The sequence below is a fragment of the Aspergillus campestris genome (assembly GCF_002847485.1).
Source record: "Aspergillus campestris IBT 28561 chromosome Unknown P168scaffold_17, whole genome shotgun sequence".
In the NCBI taxonomy this organism is placed as follows: domain Eukaryota; kingdom Fungi; phylum Ascomycota; class Eurotiomycetes; order Eurotiales; family Aspergillaceae; genus Aspergillus; species Aspergillus campestris.
The window spans coordinates 54,495-71,657 of NW_020194352.1; the positions used below are offsets into that span (position 1 = coordinate 54,495).

At 49.1% G+C, this 17,163-nt stretch overlaps 6 protein-coding genes across 6 annotated transcripts; 3 read left to right on the forward strand and 3 right to left on the reverse strand.

Annotated features, from left to right (window-relative positions):
- Positions 1-408: 408 nt before the first annotated feature.
- Positions 409-1,622, forward strand: P168DRAFT_307819 (Chromosome segregation in meiosis protein 3). The gene is made up of 3 exons (XM_024839142.1): positions 409-841; positions 925-1,003; positions 1,059-1,622. Exons 1-3 carry the CDS (start codon positions 603-605, stop codon positions 1,602-1,604), a joined length of 864 nt encoding a protein of 287 aa, XP_024688494.1. The 5' UTR covers positions 409-602; the 3' UTR covers positions 1,605-1,622.
- A 176-nt stretch (positions 1,623-1,798) lies between these two features.
- Positions 1,799-3,404, reverse strand: P168DRAFT_244864 (RCC1 domain-containing protein; the record flags this gene model as incomplete). Its single annotated transcript, XM_024833948.1, has 2 exons — positions 1,799-2,623; positions 2,679-3,404. The coding sequence occupies 2 exons, from the start codon at positions 3,402-3,404 to the stop codon at positions 1,799-1,801; spliced, it is 1,551 nt and encodes a 516-aa protein (XP_024688495.1).
- A 657-nt stretch (positions 3,405-4,061) lies between these two features.
- Positions 4,062-6,481, reverse strand: P168DRAFT_260877 (RibD family protein). Its single transcript, XM_024834678.1, has 2 exons — positions 5,954-6,481; positions 4,062-5,903 (listed from the first exon to the last, which is right to left on the reverse strand). Exons 1-2 carry the CDS (start codon positions 6,011-6,013, stop codon positions 4,404-4,406), a joined length of 1,560 nt encoding a protein of 519 aa, XP_024688496.1. The 5' UTR covers positions 6,014-6,481; the 3' UTR covers positions 4,062-4,403.
- Positions 6,482-6,701: 220 nt separating this feature from the next.
- nic96 (linker nucleoporin NIC96) lies at positions 6,702-10,336 on the reverse strand. Its single transcript, XM_024834679.1, has 5 exons — positions 9,728-10,336; positions 9,018-9,666; positions 7,986-8,967; positions 7,153-7,883; positions 6,702-7,092 (listed from the first exon to the last, which is right to left on the reverse strand). The coding sequence occupies exons 1-5, from the start codon at positions 10,135-10,137 to the stop codon at positions 6,766-6,768; spliced, it is 3,099 nt and encodes a 1,032-aa protein (XP_024688497.1). The 5' UTR covers positions 10,138-10,336; the 3' UTR covers positions 6,702-6,765.
- A 104-nt stretch (positions 10,337-10,440) lies between these two features.
- Positions 10,441-11,475, forward strand: P168DRAFT_293787 (cytochrome c oxidase assembly protein COX16). The gene is made up of 3 exons (XM_024837877.1): positions 10,441-10,906; positions 10,995-11,215; positions 11,277-11,475. The coding sequence occupies exons 1-2, from the start codon at positions 10,586-10,588 to the stop codon at positions 11,073-11,075; spliced, it is 402 nt and encodes a 133-aa protein (XP_024688498.1). The 5' UTR covers positions 10,441-10,585; the 3' UTR covers positions 11,076-11,215; positions 11,277-11,475.
- Positions 11,476-12,294: 819 nt separating this feature from the next.
- P168DRAFT_300331 (uncharacterized protein) lies at positions 12,295-16,985 on the forward strand (the record flags this gene model as incomplete). Its single annotated transcript, XM_024838414.1, has 5 exons — positions 12,295-12,667; positions 12,728-13,707; positions 13,793-13,985; positions 15,338-15,991; positions 16,114-16,985. 5 exons carry the CDS (start codon positions 12,295-12,297, stop codon positions 16,983-16,985), a joined length of 3,072 nt encoding a protein of 1,023 aa, XP_024688499.1.
- Positions 16,986-17,163: the final 178 nt, after the last annotated feature.

Here is a 17,163-nt window from a genome sequence, read left to right on the forward strand (position 1 = left end):
CAGTACTTGAATCAGGTCCGACGGAGTTGAACTCGGAGGAGGGAAGGTGTGCCAAGAAATCAGTCTTTTGCCAATAGGAAAGGTCCTGGATGTGCATAGCTCATTACCTAATTGAAGATAATCCCGCCTATGCAGACTCGACGCGCCAATAGACGGGTGCCCGTAGTAATAGTGCTATGCAGTGGAAGCGGAGGAAGGGCGGAATAGGGTGGCAGAAAGCCTGCATTATTTAGTGAAATACACAGGATCTTTGTACCGTATCTTTTCTTACGTAGTCCTTCGGTCTTGTCATCGTTTCTGGTGGTAATTACCGTGATAATGTATCAAGATCGTACTAGAGTCAGTGAGGGACGAGGAGCGTTATCGACACAATGAATTACACTTTATGTATGTATGTAATTATCTAATTATCCAACAGCCACCACGCGTTGACGCGACTTGATCATCACCAATTGATCGCAAGATCGGGCTTATACGATTATACAGCCTTCAAATCAAAGAACACCAGGCATTATTGGATGCAACGCAATCAATTACAGAGTTTCGTTTGAACCACCAATACATTATACAAAGACCCTGCTACTAGGGCACGGCGCATAGCAATGGCTCGTTCAGATAACCCAGGAATCCAACGAGGAGATCCTTCACCAGATCATCTAGGTGACGATCTGTTTGCATATGATGATATGGACGCAATATTGAATGACGCACCGGCGCCCACAAACAATGACCGTGCAATGTCACCTGCAGAAGCCAATGGTTCGGGGTTGGGACTTGGGCTGGACGAGGAGGTCAAAATATCTAAACAGCGTCAACCTGTTGCGAAATTGGATGAAACTAGGTAGGTTGACTCGGTGTCGGGTCTCTCCTTTCTCCTCTTGTTCTTTGACACAAAGGCTAATGTTTGTTTTTCACCAACATCAGACTCCTATCGCAAGCCGGAATACCGAAGCTGCGCTTAAGAGCGAAACGGAAATTGCATTTCAAGGGAAAAGGCCACGAGGTCTGCTGTTTTTCTTACCATAGGGTTCAAAATGCAGGCGCTAATACACCACCAGTTCTCAGATGCAGCGCGTCTCTTGAATTTTTACCAGCTTTGGCTGGACGACTTATATCCCCGAGCGAAATTCGCCGACGGCCTCGCTATGATCGAGAAGCTGGGACATTCGAAGCGCTTACGGACCATGCGAAAAGAGTGGATTGAAGAGGAACGCCCAAAGTCCCAGTCTGCGGACGATGACGATGATGTGCTGGCCATAAAACTACCTGATATGATATCCGAGATTGGGGCGAGACTCAATGGTGCAACGAGTGCAAGCGCGCACCCACCAGACAGCACCGGCCATGAGCTACAATCGGAGATGCAAAGGCGCTCGGAACAGCAGTCACCCGCTGATGACCCGGTAAGGGATCATTTTGTCCCTGAAGAGTATACAGGGATGGATACAGCCGGGCAGGATGCCCCGGACGATGACGAATTAGACGCGCTTCTAAGAGAAGAGGAAGAAAATATGGCTACAACTGAGTCTGCGCCGGCTGGATCCAAGGCGCCTCAGAGGGACGCCGATGAATTTGACTTCATGGATGATCTAGATGTAATTTAACCACTGCTTTGTTCCAATCAAAGATATAATAGAGCTATGGTGATCTCAAACCTTTTCTAGCATACTTTCCCAAATGGAAAATGAACAGTGCGATAGATTGGAGATAAGGGTATATTAACTGATCAAGCCCACAATTCTACTCGACAAGTGCATCTTACACAAACATACATCCCAGACGAGTATCAAATTCAAGTCTATATTGTCGCGGGCCCCGTGAAAACCGAGAATTGACCACCAGCACCAGCCCAATTCAGCTTCTTTCCCCGGACAGCGGTGTTCTCTATCAATGTAGCTACTTCAATATCATCCTGGGTTCCCTGTCCCGTTTGATAAGTAGCTGAGAACCCCCAAGACCAAGGACGGCCACTAGTGTCAATGGTAATCGAATGATCTGAGCCAGCTGCCACAACACTTGCTTCAATTCCTGGCAACGGTGTTGGTTCGATCAGTATCCGGGGGCGTCCACGCTCATCTTTGATGACGGATTCATCGGGAAAGGCATCTATCTTCAGTCCAGTTTGGTAACCGTCTAGCCGACCCCACACTAAACATTGACCATTATGGGTAATAGCGAGCGAATGGTGGGCGCCACCACAGACCTGGACAACACCTTTGCCTGTTAGAGTAGCCACAAGGGTAGGGTGAACTATCGCGGCTTCATTTTCACCGGCTCCGTCCCGAATACCTGTCTCGCCAAAGCTATTCAATCCCCAGGCGTAGACCTTCCCAGACTGATGGACGGCAAATGAATGGAAGGCACCACAGCCAATATGCACGATGTTCTTCGGTAGGCCGAACTCACGAGGCTGGAGGCCATTGAGTTTATTGCGCTCGATGATACGACGGCCCAGTTGATTCTGCTGGCCCGAGCCCCAGGAGAACACGGCCCCCTTGTCATTCAACGCGAGGACGTGGTTATCCCCGCAAGCCAAGTGCTTTATTTTCTTGAGCGATGGAATCAAAGTCGGGGCCAGCTGCACTGTATTGTCGGCATCAAACCCTAAGATACCATCGTTACTCTGGAGAGTCTGTCAGCATGAACCTTAGTCAACTGAGTGTTTTGCAGTGGCTTACTCGAAAGGTACCCCAACCGTATACCTGGCCTTCGTCGGTCAATGCAAAACTTGAACTGTCAGCAGCAGCGACTTCAACAAATGCAACGCCAGCTGGAAAGACCTGGGATGGAATCGCTGTTGGGGTTGATTCGTACGGATTGAGAGCTAGGTCGTCCGAGTCCGAATCTGCATCGGTTTTGTTGTCGTCAATGTCCTTGTAACCCCCCTCCCAAGCAGTATTCCTCCCAAGAGCACCCTGGTCATTGACGCCCCAAGTGAGAATCTTGCTGTCATGCGTGAGAGCAATGCAATGCATCCCACCAACAGCGACCTGTACAACACCCACTTCGTCCGCGTTCAAGTGAGGGTTGAACCGAGGACGCTTCACGTCGACCGCATTCTTCGCTGGTCCAAGCCCGAGCTCACCTGAGCTTCCTTCACCGCACACATAAACGTCAAGCCGGGTAGTTGGAGCATGGTTAATCACCACCTTGGCCCTCGCCTTCGGTACACGAGGCTTAGCGACGCGGGCCTTTTTCAATCCTGGAGAAGGGGGCCCATAGACCGTGTCGGCCTTGCGCTTCTTTCCGTTTTCGATTGGCGTGGGATTGGATGGCGATTCATTCGGGGGCTCGACAGTTTTGGCTTTCTTTGCAGCCGCGGCTTTCCCAGTGCGTGCCTTCGTTGCAGCTTTCTTGGGCGTGGCCGGCTTAGTAGCTTTAGGAGATCTCTTTTTCGGGGGCATTTTCATTCCAAGAAGTCGCACCTCACTTGATGAGGTTGATAATGATACCAGAGAAGGGAGACTGCAGCAGAATAATGAGTAAGATTTGTATAAGAGATGGGAAGACTGGTGAATAGGAAGAAACTGGGGAATTTAAAACCAGGGCAATGCGCGTGAAAGGGAACAATGAAAGACCAAATTGACGTCAAAGAAAGCCAGTCTTTCTCCCTCATCTCTCGTTCCACCTTCCCTTCTCTCTTCCCTCTTCTCTTTTGCCATTGACATGTTCCCTTTGCCTTTCCCCCTTCCTCCTTTGAAGAGGAGGTTGTTTTTGTTGATGACGATGATGCTGATAGGAGGTATCGATAAGAAGTAAACAAAAGACTTGGCCTTACTTACAGTCCCACCAACATCTAGATAATAAGACTGGAACCGGGATAGACTAAAGTTCATTCACCTTCTTTTCCTTTCAGTCTTAGATATTATTCCGACATAGGAAGCCTCGAAAATGACGGAGAGAAGATAAACGATGAGGTACAACCGAGCACTCCTCAAATTTCCTACGCAAGCCAATATTTGTTGTGTCAGTTCATAAGAGGTAGATGGTTTAAAACTTCAAATATCCTAGTTCATGTGGAATAATAATTTCCCTTTATATCACACTGTCACTGGTTCCATGTAAGTAATCCGGACAAAGGCTCCGGACAGAAAGAAGTAAAGGCATGTCAAAGCCAACAAGAGACCCTTTGATGCTGAAGAAACGTTACCCAGGTTCATCTTACCATGATCGATGATCCTTTCTACTCGTCATGCTTCTTTGCTCTCTTTATGAATTTTTAAACAAAGAAGTCGTAATTGATCTTGGTTGGATTGCGATCATTGATTGAGTCTTGGGACTAGGCCTCTCTTGAGAAAAGCTCAAGAAGGTTCAATCAAGACTTGCAATGCCGTATGGTTTCATCAAGCATGCTTTGAGCACTAACTCATCTTGTCATATGTGTACGAGGGTAGGAATCTGGGTCATGAATCGCCATCAATCGTATTTGACTTGATTTTCCCACACATGATGACATTTTGCCCCAAGGGCATCCATTTCACATCCCGTGGGTTAAGGGCGGCATTCGGTTTTCCCTGTCCATCGCGCTTGGAATCTGGACTCACTCCTACCCCCCCGCTGCCCAAGTAAGTCGGAGCGACGGTAACAATGATGGAATCAATGAACTCGGTATATTCGGGGTTCAATAGCTCGCTCAGAACAGTCCCGCCACCTTCGATCATAACGCTCTTGATTCCCTCGGAAGCCAAAGAACGTAGGATGGCTTCCCAGCGCAGTCGCCAATGTTGGTTAAATTCCACGATGCGGAGGAAGTCGCCCCCGTATCCTTTGAGCATCATCAGCGTTTGAGGATGGATTTGAGCACCGGGCGACACGACAACCCACGGGGCCTTGCCCTTCCCTTCAACCGCCGTCCGTAGTATTCGGCTTTCAGGGTGGACTGGCCATCGGCCGGTTGGATCAATGACCACAGGCCGCGGCTGCCACATCCTCCCAAGACCGCCAAATCCACCAGCGCCTTCCAGTCTACAGTTTAGTCCAGGATTGTCGGCAAGGACAGTTCCGACCCCTATCAGGATAGCGTCATGCCGTGATCTGAGATAATGGGTCATTAGTTTTGCTTCTGGGCCCGATAACACGGTCTGCATTCCGGGCAGCAGTGATATTTTAGAATCCATAGAAGATGCATAGGATAATGTCACGTGGGGAAATGAGCGTTTCCCGTCATCTTTTGGAAGATAAGGTGCAAGGAATTCTAGTGAAAACTGGGGGAATTGCAAGGTATCTGGTGGCAGTGGCGTGTCAAGACTCGGTTTGAGCGGCCCTAGTTCACCGGCAGATTCGCTATTTCCATTAGCCCTTCCTATCCTCACAATCCCATGGCCTTTCTGATATTCGTAGCCATCATGTGGTACGAGTTTTACTTCGGGATTCTGTATCCTCCATTTTGCGGAGACGTTGCGAACATCTGTAACCGTGCAAAACTTCCCTCCCGCCTCCGCCAATTTCTCTGGCTCTTCTTGAAATTTCGTATAGATCGAAGACGGTAAATAGCCTTTCACTGCCTCCTTCCTCGCGAACTCCATGAGGCCGGAGTTCCTTTTCACCCCGTCAATATGGTCAAGGCTATGCGAGTGAGCACAGCTGCTCCCGGGTGTTCGCGCAATAGTCACGGTCGAATATGCGCCTTCGAAACGCACAACCTTGATCTGAAAATTGCAGACACCCCCCTCACGTGTACGTTTCTTTCGCGGGCGCTTGCCTTCTGGTAGGGGACGGGTCTCCGATGTGCGGTGAGTTGGGCGACGTAAGCGGCACATGTAATAATCGGTCGTGCAATGACCTTCCTTGCTGGAATTCGATCTCTGCTTAACCCATACATTGTCGATATAAGGCCAGTAGGTCTCGAATTCCCCAAGACTGATCTCAATCGGGTCTTTACATTCAAACATGACCTGTCGTATCTTTGCAAGATTTGGTGGGTTGTTAATTAAGCAGTGGGCGGTAGGCGTACTTTGATCCACGCAGCCACAAGCATCCCCAGTGCGGTTTCGATCCGACTCTTCCGGGACATCGTTTGGTGATGCGGGACAGAGACCCGTCCCCGACGGACGTTGGAAGTTCACGGTACTAAAAGCTTCTGCTGGATCTTCAGCCTCAGCTGGCGCTGGCTGCAGATTGCTTTTCGAAAACAGCTCTGCGTTTGCTGTTTTGTTGTTGGAACGCTTCTCCGCTTCTCCGTCCAAGGCCTTCTCGACCGCCTCGTTTGTATGCGATGTGGCTTCATTATTCGGTTGCTTTGTGTCAACATCGAGGGGTAGCGACGGCGAAACTGGAGATCTGGAATGATCATGATCCATGTCGAATGTCGCGCTATTTTCACTCGGCGTTATCCGGACCTCTCATTCAAAAGAATGTAGTCCCTTGCGGTGTTTGGTAATTCCATGGGTGTCCGTATCTAAGTTGTGCAAGCCATAATATCATGTCCACATATACCAGTATATGAACTAGTATTGCCATATGCGACGGCGGCGGCGACGACGATTGGTGGTGACGTTGATGTTGTTTCCATTCCCGCTCCCCAAGGCCGCACATTGATGGAAGGAAGTCCGTCGGGCAGGCTCACCGCTGCGGCCTTGGCATTCAGGGCCGCGGGAATGACTACGCAGGCCCCGGTCTAGACGGAATGGTTTAATCACACGCTTTTAAAGGACCTCTGAAATAATACGCCGTGTTCTGTTCTGTAGTAATAACCATCATGTCCATTTTCAAATATGCTACTTAAGAGACTAAAGATTGAGGTGGCAGTTGTCGGGCCGACAACCTTTAGTACGCCCCAATGTCCGCACCGGCTCGAGCAAGGGTCTCGTACACCCGTGGTGGGAGCTTGTACTTGACCATCCCAGAGAATATCATGAGGTCTTTGGCCATGACCAATAGCTCCTCCGCGAGGCCTTGCCTGATCTCGTTCTCGTATACCCCAGAGTTCAACCTTTCTCTCTCGTGACCAATACACGTAATGCTCCACATGATGACATGGCCGACATTACGTGAAATGATCGGGGGGAAGGATGAGAATGTCTGAGCTGCACTTCGAATGTAAGGAACAGAGCTCCTAGCGCGCAAAGGAAGGATGTTCAGTTCGTTAATGACCTAGTTTGGAGCCAGTTAGACGAGAAGAATCAGAAGTAGGGCGTTGGGAATCAAACTCACATCAAGTGCGGGCGTCCACTTCCCGATTTCGACCAATGATTTGGCTTCCATCATTCGGAGTAGAAGACCACATGCATCGCGGTTGACTTGACGAATGCGCTGGTAATACAGAGCATTGGTGTTGTAGAGGCCAATCATATTTCTTGCCAGGATCGCCGGGTTTTCCACGGCCGTCAAGCTAAGACTGGTGCCAGCTTTTGGATCATCCTGGCCGTCCTGTTCTAACGAAGTGCGTGGTCGTAGGGGCTGCAGCGTCAACGATTGCCCTCCGAGCTCAACCGCCACAGAATCAGAGAGCGCCCTGTTGATTATATCAATGACTCGGTCGTAGTCTTCGGCAAGGTGATACAAAAGCACAGCATCCGTGATCAAGCCCTTGTCATCAGCGACAGCGGCTGCCTGCGTGGTGATCGTCTTCAAAAATTCTTCTTGATCAATCAACTTGATCAAGCTGATGCGCTGCTCAATAGCGCCCTTGATCCTGGTCCCATCTGACCGTATATCACCCAACAACTTGGCGAAATCCCTCGTTTCTAAGATGAATTCCCGCAGCGCCTCATAGCAAACAGAGGCCTGGGACTTGCCCAGTGAACCAGGAAGATCGGCGTTAAGGCAGATTAAACAGAAGTAATCAATGGCCGCCTCAACAAAGCCTATGCGGAACTCCCTCGTATATTGAGTGATCAGGAGGCCAAAATTAATTTGGGGGAATTGCTTGACGGTGAAGGACACTGTTTCATTTGGTAAAGCTTGTATTAGCGGCAAGGCAACCGGAGGGGGAGGGGGGTGTCGCAGCGCAGAAACAAAACACAATGAGAAGCAGCAGTACTTACAGATCTCTTCTCCAGACACATAAAAGTCTGAAACGCGTAGAAGCCCGTAGTAGCACAAAGAAATCGCAAAGTGAACAGCACTGACCGGCGCATGTGCTCCCAAGTACGATACTGCCTGTTCAAACATTCCACCGAGGATTTGGAGGAGGAAAAAGGTTCCATAACCGCCAGGGCCCTCTTGACCCTTTCCAAAGACGCGCTGGCCGATCTCAGCGATATCAGTTTGGATATCGTCAAGCCCAAAGACATCACCAGCGGCCTCCTCGGCGCGGTCATCTTCTCGGGCTAAAGTAAACTGCAACCACATCCAATCTTCAACGCTTTGGTTGACGCCTTCTAAACGTCTGCGGCTAAGTTCACAGCGTCCGATGATCTTGTAGCACGCCATACGATAAGGATCGACAGTGTTCTCAGGAGCATTGCGCGAACGCTGTTGGTATTCGCCGTTGATCTTTTGCTGCAGGTCTCTCGGCAATCGTCGACTTTGCGCGTAGGTTGTCATATAGGTCACAAACTTGTGATCCAATGACCGGAACCCAGGATCTTGGCTCACATACTCAGCCGCCTCTGTAACAAATCCGCAGCGGAGGAGGTAGAAGATGAGAATCCAACAATAGTCTTGGCCAACAACCTGCAATTCGGCCCCATCAGGGGCGAGGTCTTTCCTTGCCGCCTTGAGTCGAATATATGCTCGAATCTTATTTACCACAGTCGGTATGCCTCCCAGCTGCGCCTCCCGCGGGTTCTTTGCGATTACATTTTCGACCTCGTTGTAGAATGACTTTTCGAGGAACAGCCTAGATCCCTCGACAATTCGTTTCTTGAGGCTGATTGTCCGGCGAGAGCTAGGTGCGTCGTCTAGATAGTCTTCCGAAAATTGTCGCTCGCGTATGGCACCAGGTTCCGAGGCGTTTCCGACAGTCGGGGGCTCTCTAACGATACTAATCAAAGCTCTGTAGGCGTCAAAAAGTTGGCGAGGGACCTATGACTGTCAGCAAAATCAACGCGCATAAACTTTGGATCATAACATACATCGCCACCTGCATGTTCTTCAACTTCAGCAAACTCATGAAGAACAGGGAATGTACGCGCTTGAAGCCTAGCTGAATTCAATAGCTGAACCTTATCTGCATAGAGACGCATCTTTTCCCGCAAAAACCGAAGATCGGAAGAATGACCACTCGACTTATCGTTACGGTCGTGCGCATCTTCAAAGAGTTGCTGGCTCCTTCCAGTTCCTGGTGTTCCAATGACGGACTTCTCCAGGCCAGAGCGTCCAAATACACTCCTGCGAGATGCATTCTGAGGGCCCTGCGCTTGTGTAGAACCGAACTGCTTGGACTGTCTCGTTGAGCGGCCAAATGTGCCCTTGCCTTCGCTAGGAGCACCATCTTTTTGGGCCAAGCCGAAATGTTGGAATATTTTTCGGCGTTGATCCTCCCAATCTAGATCAATTTTATCCTCCAAAAAGGCATCAAAATCCTTGTGGGTTCGGGTTAGACTTTCCGCGATCATCACTTGGCGACCACGCTGCTGCATGTTTCGCAGGAACTTCTGATTGTCGGGATCAAATTGATCCTGATCCTTGGGAGGAGCCGTTGCTGGGATTTGCGGATCCAGCGCCTTCAGGTCTCGCAGTGCGTGCCCCGGTGAGACGCCCGATGCAGCGAGCAAATAGTGACTATAGATATACCATCAGCGGGACATAATCAATTGACATTCCGTCCAGATTTGCTCCTTACGCTTTGTTGTTGGGGACATGTTGCTGGGAGTCTTTTGCCCTGGGGCTGCCGAGCTCCCTTGCCTTCCTCCGAATATCGTCCAAACCCAATTGAAGGCTAGGTAAATCTTCAAAGTTGTTGCTTTGCGCCATCGACGAGAGTGGTCTCTTTCGACCGCGTTCCAGTAAGCTGTTGAAGAACGCGGGCTGGGTTGCCTGGCTAGAACCCGGCTGCGCCTGGGATTGGGGAAACATTGAGGACTGCGCAGGCTGTTGTTGGTCTTGCGGCTTGGATCCGAATAGAGAGGCGCCCGGAAAAGTCTGTGTCGCGGAGGAATTCCCGAGGATGCTTGTGGAGGTGTTTGGCGCCTGCGTCGTGGCACCCAAGCCGCCTCCGCCTCCAAATAGAGAGCCGGGACCTGTAGAAGCCATTCGGTGAAGACCAGAAGACTTTCAAGGAGCGCAGAGTATGTAGCACGAGTTTCCGACAGTGTCTCCTGTTTGGAGTCGGTGTGAACAACGACGGGGGTAATAGTGGAAAGAACAAAGGTCTCAGCAACTGACTTATACACAGCGCTAGATGATAGTTGGAGAATGGAGTCTCCGAACCTGAAAAGTGGCTTGTCCGCTGAACAGCAGTCACTGATTGTTTATACAAGGCCCTAGTGCGGCGGAGGACAAAGGTGCTTGCTGTTTTGGATCCTGCCGGACTTTCTATTATACCGACCAATATTTTTTGGACCCGCTCACCACAATCGATAAGGTTGTTGCACCACGCAGTCTTGGGTTGAATCAGTGATTACATCGGATTAGATATATATTGGTGTGCATAACCACTGTCAGGCTACTAGTTGAGGCCTTCTATCATCCACCACACACAATGGCCGTCTTTCAATCCAAAACATTTCGACGTGCAACAACCGCATCATCCTCTCTCGGGGAACGGATTGGTGCAGCCTATAGAGCGAGGCTTCCTAGGCACCCTTTTGTTCTTTTTGGGCTACCTTTCATCATGATCATAGTTGCTGGCTCCTTTGCCTTGACCCCCGCGGCAGCTTTAAGATATGAGCGGTACGATCGCAAAGTGAAACAATTAAGTCAAGAGGAAGCCATAGATCTTGGACTTAGAGGAGATGGGGAAGAAGGGATCAAAAGGAACCCACGGCGAAGAATAGTTGGCGATGAGAGGGAGGAATACTATGTGAGTTTGAATGTCCCTGTCGAATTTGTGATGGTGAATAGTCTATAAAAAATAAAAAAAAAAACAAGCGCTGACGGCTATTTCGCAGCGGCTCATGGCGAAAGATCTGGACAACTGGGAACAGAAACGGGTCCAGAGATTCGAAGGCGAGCCTGATGGCAAGCTATAACCATCCTGTGTTCCGTCATGTTTCTGCTATTTGAGTTGATCGAACATTTATTGTTCTGTGCTATAATGGATCTCTACTCCCTTGTTCCCACACCTTGTGTGCATGTATCCGCATGATGCACGGGCGTGTGGATCTGCCTTGTATGTAAAACCATCCAACAACCTTGATATTCTACGTGCTATATCTGATATACCTTGATAGTTGATGTATATTATTTCCCTGTTTATATCAGGCTATTGTTTTTTTGTGGTAGTTGTCTGCCACTCGCGGGCTATATGCTACCTATTTTTGGTCATTTTCTTATATGTTGACTTGGCATACATGTATTATCAATTTCACCAAATAAATTCCTAGGAGAAGACTGTAGAGTACTATTAACAGTTCTTCCAATTAATTCCGGAAAATACCATATTCACTTCCTTTTGTCCAAGCCAAATGGTTAAATAATCACTAGCCAGCTGATTAATTCTATATTAGTTCTGCACACTAGGCACGAACGTCGCCGCTTTCCGACTGTCCCACCCGCCCCATACGTCATATCCAGAAAACATCGGCTCTCCGTTCTGCTCACCTCCATTTGTCCTTCGCGTTTCTTGGTTCCTTACGTACCATGCTTAACACTCGACACTAATAATGGTGGATCAGTGATATCAGCCAAATACCATCGCTCCCCCACTTTTTCTTCCTGACAATTCGATTGGCTCTGGAAACGCATCTATTGGAAAACCCCTCTATCGATCTTTCCCTCATTCGAGGGTATTACCTACCGTAGGAGCCCCAAATCTTCAGTTCTGGCCAGAATCTCTTCTGTCTCTCCTATCTTTTTCATCACCTCAACTCTTCCATCTCTCTTTATTGTACGGATTTCGAATAAATCCAGCGATTCGCTTTCTTCTACCACTTCCCTTGTCTCTCCCCCTTTACACTTCGGGGCTTGTTACTTGACCGAATTTTCTTGGTATCTGTTTGCCACCGTCGCAACATCGGCTCAGTATCATCGAGGAGGCGATATATGTGAATGGGAGGGGGGATTTTGATAAACCACTTGCTCAGCCATAAACTTCGGAGAGGATCTTGACAGGGGACAACACTTCCTGTAATTTCTGGCCGTTTCGAGATGGCAAGCTGATTCTGCGCCTCGCTCTATTGTCCGGTGTCACTCTACTAGGGGGTGTTTCGCTCTCCATATTCCCCCATATTCGCCTCTATTGAAGAAATCATGTCAGCTATGACGGGCACAAGGTCCCCTACCTCTCCGTGGCCTCCAGAGCCCTCGAATCTTCAACTTGCTAGTTCTTCGACCCCGGCAGCTCTTTTAGCAATGCGTGACACTCATTCATCTCCGCTGAACCCTCACATCACAACTCATCATCCCGGTTCAGACCTCTCGCCTAATTACTTTTCGTTCAGCATCGACGATGCCAATCTCACAAAAAGCCGTGACTCGATCTCTTACCCCCAACCTCAGATCATTAGCCCGAAATCGCAATTCTTACCGAAGAAGCCGAAGTATGAAAATACTCCCGATGCCGCGACGTCCGGTGCCCGGGTCGATTGGTCCAGGGCGTCCACGGCGTCTAAAGCGTGGTGTGGTCTTGGATCTCAGAAAGAAGAGCGGCCTCTTGACCGAAGAGGGACCTTCCCGTCGGTAGCCGGCGTTGGAAGTGCCATATCTGTTGATCACTGCGCAGAGTTGCTTCAGTCGTCGCCCGATGATATAATGCTGTTCGATGTCCGTCCCTTCACTCATTATCTTAAAGGCAGTATCAAAGGATCGTTGAATCTTTGCATCCCAACCACATTGCTCAAGCGACCTTCTTTCGACACACAAAAGTTGGCGAATACATTTACAAGTGATGCGGATAAAAAGAACTTCACGAGATGGAAAAATTGTCGATATATTGTTGCCTACGATGCACATACTTCCGATATGAAAGATGCTGGGTCATTAACTAATGTATTGAAGAAATTCATCCAAGAGGGCTGGACCGGTGAAGGAATGATACTCCTTGGTGGATTTAACGCCTTTTCGGATCGTTTTCCTTCTCTTATCAAACGACAAAATCAACCGATGTCTGACACCACTCCGATGAAATCATCTCCCATGGGATTGAGTCTCCCTTCTGCTGCCCCGGTCGCCGGCGGGTGCGCGCTGCCAGAATCGGCTTCAGTCGCCATACCTTTCTTTTCCAATATTCGTCAAAATATGGACCTTGTCAGCGGCGTTGGGCAGATTCCCCTCCAGCTCCCCGAAAATCTAACCGAGCCGAAGAAATTAGCATTGCCCTCTTGGCTACGGAATGTATCCGACAGTGCGGATAAAGGCCAAATCGTCTCTCAGAAGTTTCTCGAGCTCGAACAGAAAGAGCTGGAGCGAATGAAGCAAGCACTTTCCTACGACAAGAATGCCAGCTCGAACTCGATCGTCTCACCGGACAAGTTCCGCGTTGCGGGCATTGAGAAGGGGACAAAGAACAGATACAATGACATCTACCCTTTCGATCATTCTAGGGTCAAATTGCAAGACGTGGCTCCCGGAGATTGTGACTACGTCAATGCAAACTACCTGAAAGCTGATTACAGCGAAAAGCGCTATATAGCTACACAGGCACCTGTGCCTGATACTTTCAATGTAAGTTCTCGAATCCCGCTGGCCCTTACCAGTGGGGCACACGAAGAAAAGCAAGAAGCATATCAATGACAGTCAAACCAAACAGGATTTCTGGCGCGTGATTTGGGAACAAGATGCCAGACTCGTTGTGTCCTTGACTGCCGAGGTCGAGCGAGGGCAAGTCAAATGTCATCCCTATTGGGAGTCGGGGAACTACGGGCCCTTTAAGGTCAACAACTTCTCCCAGAAAAAGATCTATTTGAACCCTGCAGACTCTCAGAAAACCGACACCGCGAGCCGTGCGGCCTCTCCCGAGAAAAGCGAGGATCCTACCCGTCCTTATATTATAGCGAGATATTTCGGTTTATCGCACTCTGCATTCCCTTTTCAACCGCTTCGTGAAATCACACAATTGCATTATCCTTACTGGCCCGACTTTGGTACCACATCCCAGCCAGTCCACCTTCTCCGATTGATTGAAGAATGCGATAAAGTTATAAATGCGTCCAACGCCAAGAGTCCCAGCAATCACGAAGCACAAAGACCAATTGTGGTGCACTGCAGTGCAGGATGCGGACGCACAGGCACTTTTTGCACAGTTGACAGTGTTTTGGATATATTGAAACGGCAACATGCTCGGAAACCTTCTGATCCACCGGTTGTTCCAGTAAATGAAGACCTCATTGAACGGACTCTAGCCGACTTCCGGACACAAAGACCGAGCATGGTACAGAATCTCAGCCAATATGTTCTTTGTTATGAGAGTGTGTTAGAATGGGTCACCTCCCAGATGGCCAAGGAAGAGTCTTCATGATAATGAGACCAGACACCAGTCTGGTCCCTCAGGTGCAGAAGTTTTATTGCTAGATAGAAATGGCAGATCTATTATCGTCACGTCATATCTTTCACTTACACGTGCCGTATGGCCTGCAATAAACCAGTACTGAAAACTGCTGTCATTCATTGTTGTTATCTGTATTATAATGTTATATATTTATAGCGCTCTTTATCTCGCTCTAGAATGAAGGTCAGATGAAGTGAAAGGCACAGGCTATCCGTTGTGAGAATAAGGTCCACTGGTCAAATGCGAATGTACGAGGATGTTCATTGGTAGGGGAATTCAGTGTTAGAGTCTAAACGTGAAGTCTAAGCTGGAATATGCATCATGATTCCAGCTCTAAAAAGGCGTGCAGCCTTCAGTCTGTAATCCGGGATTGAAACAGACTTACAAAACACATGGTTGGCAGGGTGTCGGCAGGTGTTCCGCAGGCAGCAGTGGGTGCCTAGTCAGGCCTAGACTCCTGCCTGGGGTGGAAAACACGAGGAGCCAGCAACTATAAATAAATAGTTATAATTGCTCCCTTCCCCAGCTTCTAATATTGCCACCATATCGAGTAAATTCTTCTTTCAAACTGCCGCAGATTTGGTGAGAGCTTAGGAAGCTCTCAATAACCATTGAATCTTCTGCTTATTGATTTGCCCCAAATACTCGTCACCATGCTACTCAATCTCCCGCTTGAGCTTATCCAGTTGGTTTTACTATATTCGAGAACACCGGATTTGTTGCAGGTGGCCTTTTCCTCTCGAGTTTTATATGAGATCGTCACAGATTCCCGGGAGGTGCTCTTACGCCATCTACGTCGAACCCCAGGTGTCAACACCGATCTTAACACCGATCTCCGGTCTCTCAAACCAAACGAATTATTTGGGCTGCTCCTCAAACATGCATCCCAGCAGTTATATGGCGCACAGTTCTACGCAGACTGCACAACATTCAGCTTTCCAGGACATGCGATGGATGCTAAGGCATCTTCATTTGCACATCGTGACGACGAAACCGTCGTGCTGGCGGCTAGAGGCCAGGAAACTCTGCATGTCTATCACGCTCGAGACGGGCGACTCCAACATCGAACACTGCTTCAATCACCTTGGGCCCAACAAGGTGTGTCCGAGATCCTCAAGACGGGGTTCGATGGAGAGAACGGCCTCTACGTTCTCCAACGCTCCACGCCGACTTTTGACGAGGGCGATGTAGACCCAGAGCATCCCTTTGTCAAAGATGCGATACAAACAAGCGCTACAGGTCAAATATTTCTTGTCCGCCATTCGCTTGACTCGCCTAATGGTCCAACGAGAATATGTTCGTTCCCAGAGCATCCTGAATACAGACCGCTGGCGTTTGCGGCTGCCAATAAAGACGTCTTCGTTATCTCCTGGCAGCATATGCGTGATGATAACTGCTTTGAGGTAATCCGTTACACTGTCCAGGCTGAATCACCAGTTGATCCTGCGTCTAATTCTATTGGTTCGTTACCCTGTCTCAATCTTTCCGTCCCTTGATTCTTTAAGGGTCCATGTGGAAGGAAACAGGCGGTCTACCCAATGGGAAATGCGCAAGCGTTGGATTCAGCTAATGATGGCGAACAGAGCTACGATATAACTCCCGCGTTCTAGTGGATGAGAGTAGGCAAGATCTCAATGAAGATAGGCCACCCGAGGCGATAACGAACCGGGGCCGTGTGCTCCATCACAGTGGCCCAATAACAGATATGGCTTTCAATGACGGATCAAGCCAATTGCTGTTCTATTACCGCGCTCGGACTTTGTACGGATCATTCCAAAGGAGAGACATATCCACGCTCCAAGGCCAAGCTATAACCTATGATAATTCATGTATTGTGCAATTTTCAGACTCGATGCGGCTACAATTTTGCATTGACATACCCTTCTTTGGAACACACGAATCGCACTCACACAACGGCCTTCAAAGGTGCCAGTGGAAATACCTTGCTTTGGGAATTGCGACTCATCGTGAAGAGGGATGGACCGTGGCGTGCCTACTAAAATCAGGAGCTTCCTGCGCGTCTCGCAATTGTGGGCACGTCTTGAATCTTGATCGTGGGCGGCGTTTTGCCGATTGGACGGTAGTTGCGCGACTCTGGGGGTTTCGAAATCCCACCAACTCCCTTGGATCCATAGTCGCTAGTTCCAAGCGTGGTACAAGGCTTGCGGTTGCGAATTGGAACATTCTTTACGTCTGGGCTTTGGAGCCTAACGCACTTATCGACCAAAATGCCAGTGGGTATTACCCGCCTTCGTGGCAATCTTCAGCCTCCGACATGATCGAATTGCGGCCGATAATGCTTCCACTGGACGCTGTCTGCTTCAAGCTTTTCTTCGCACAAGGGGAGAATGAACTTGTGGCAATAACAGATAAAGGGTTAAAGTACTGGGACCTGAGTACATCGGGGCATGGGCGAAGAGTTGCGCAGGATCTAGCCGTTGGAGAAATCAATTGATTTTAAGATCTCAAGGTTGCGCAATTCATAGCAGGCTTTGGGGAGGAGTATCCTATGCTTGACCGAGATCTAAGTACTTTCATGAAATGTGGGACAAAGCGCATATTCAACCCGTGAGGACGGTCTCCATACATTCTCCAAGGCATCCCCAGTTGGCTTGAATGGAAATCTCGGTTGG

Bases quoted from the DNA above. Each gene is read 5' to 3' on its own strand.
- P168DRAFT_260877 (XM_024834678.1), bottom strand. From the start codon at position 6,013: ATGTCCCGGAAGAGTCGGATCGAAACCGCACTGGGGATGCTTGTGGCT. The intron at 5,904-5,953 runs GTACGCCTACCG...AATCTTGCAAAG, and splicing joins TTGTGGCTGCGTGGATCAAA to ATACGACAGGTCATGTTTGA.
- nic96 (XM_024834679.1), bottom strand. From the start codon at position 10,137: ATGGCTTCTACAGGTCCCGGCTCTCTATTTGGAGGCGGAGGCGGCTTG. The intron at 9,667-9,727 runs GTAAGGAGCAAA...GTATATCTATAG, and splicing joins CATGTCCCCAACAACAAAGC to TCACTATTTGCTCGCTGCAT. The intron at 7,093-7,152 runs GTGAGTTTGATT...GCTCCAAACTAG, and splicing joins AGTGGACGCCCGCACTTGAT to GTCATTAACGAACTGAACAT.
- P168DRAFT_307819 (XM_024839142.1), top strand. From the start codon at position 603: ATGGCTCGTTCAGATAACCCAGGAATCCAACGAGGAGATCCTTCACCA. The intron at 842-924 runs GTAGGTTGACTC...CACCAACATCAG, and splicing joins GCGAAATTGGATGAAACTAG to ACTCCTATCGCAAGCCGGAA. The intron at 1,004-1,058 runs GTCTGCTGTTTT...ATACACCACCAG, and splicing joins TCAAGGGAAAAGGCCACGAG to TTCTCAGATGCAGCGCGTCT.
- P168DRAFT_293787 (XM_024837877.1), top strand. From the start codon at position 10,586: ATGGCCGTCTTTCAATCCAAAACATTTCGACGTGCAACAACCGCATCA. The intron at 10,907-10,994 runs GTGAGTTTGAAT...GCTATTTCGCAG, and splicing joins ATGAGAGGGAGGAATACTAT to CGGCTCATGGCGAAAGATCT.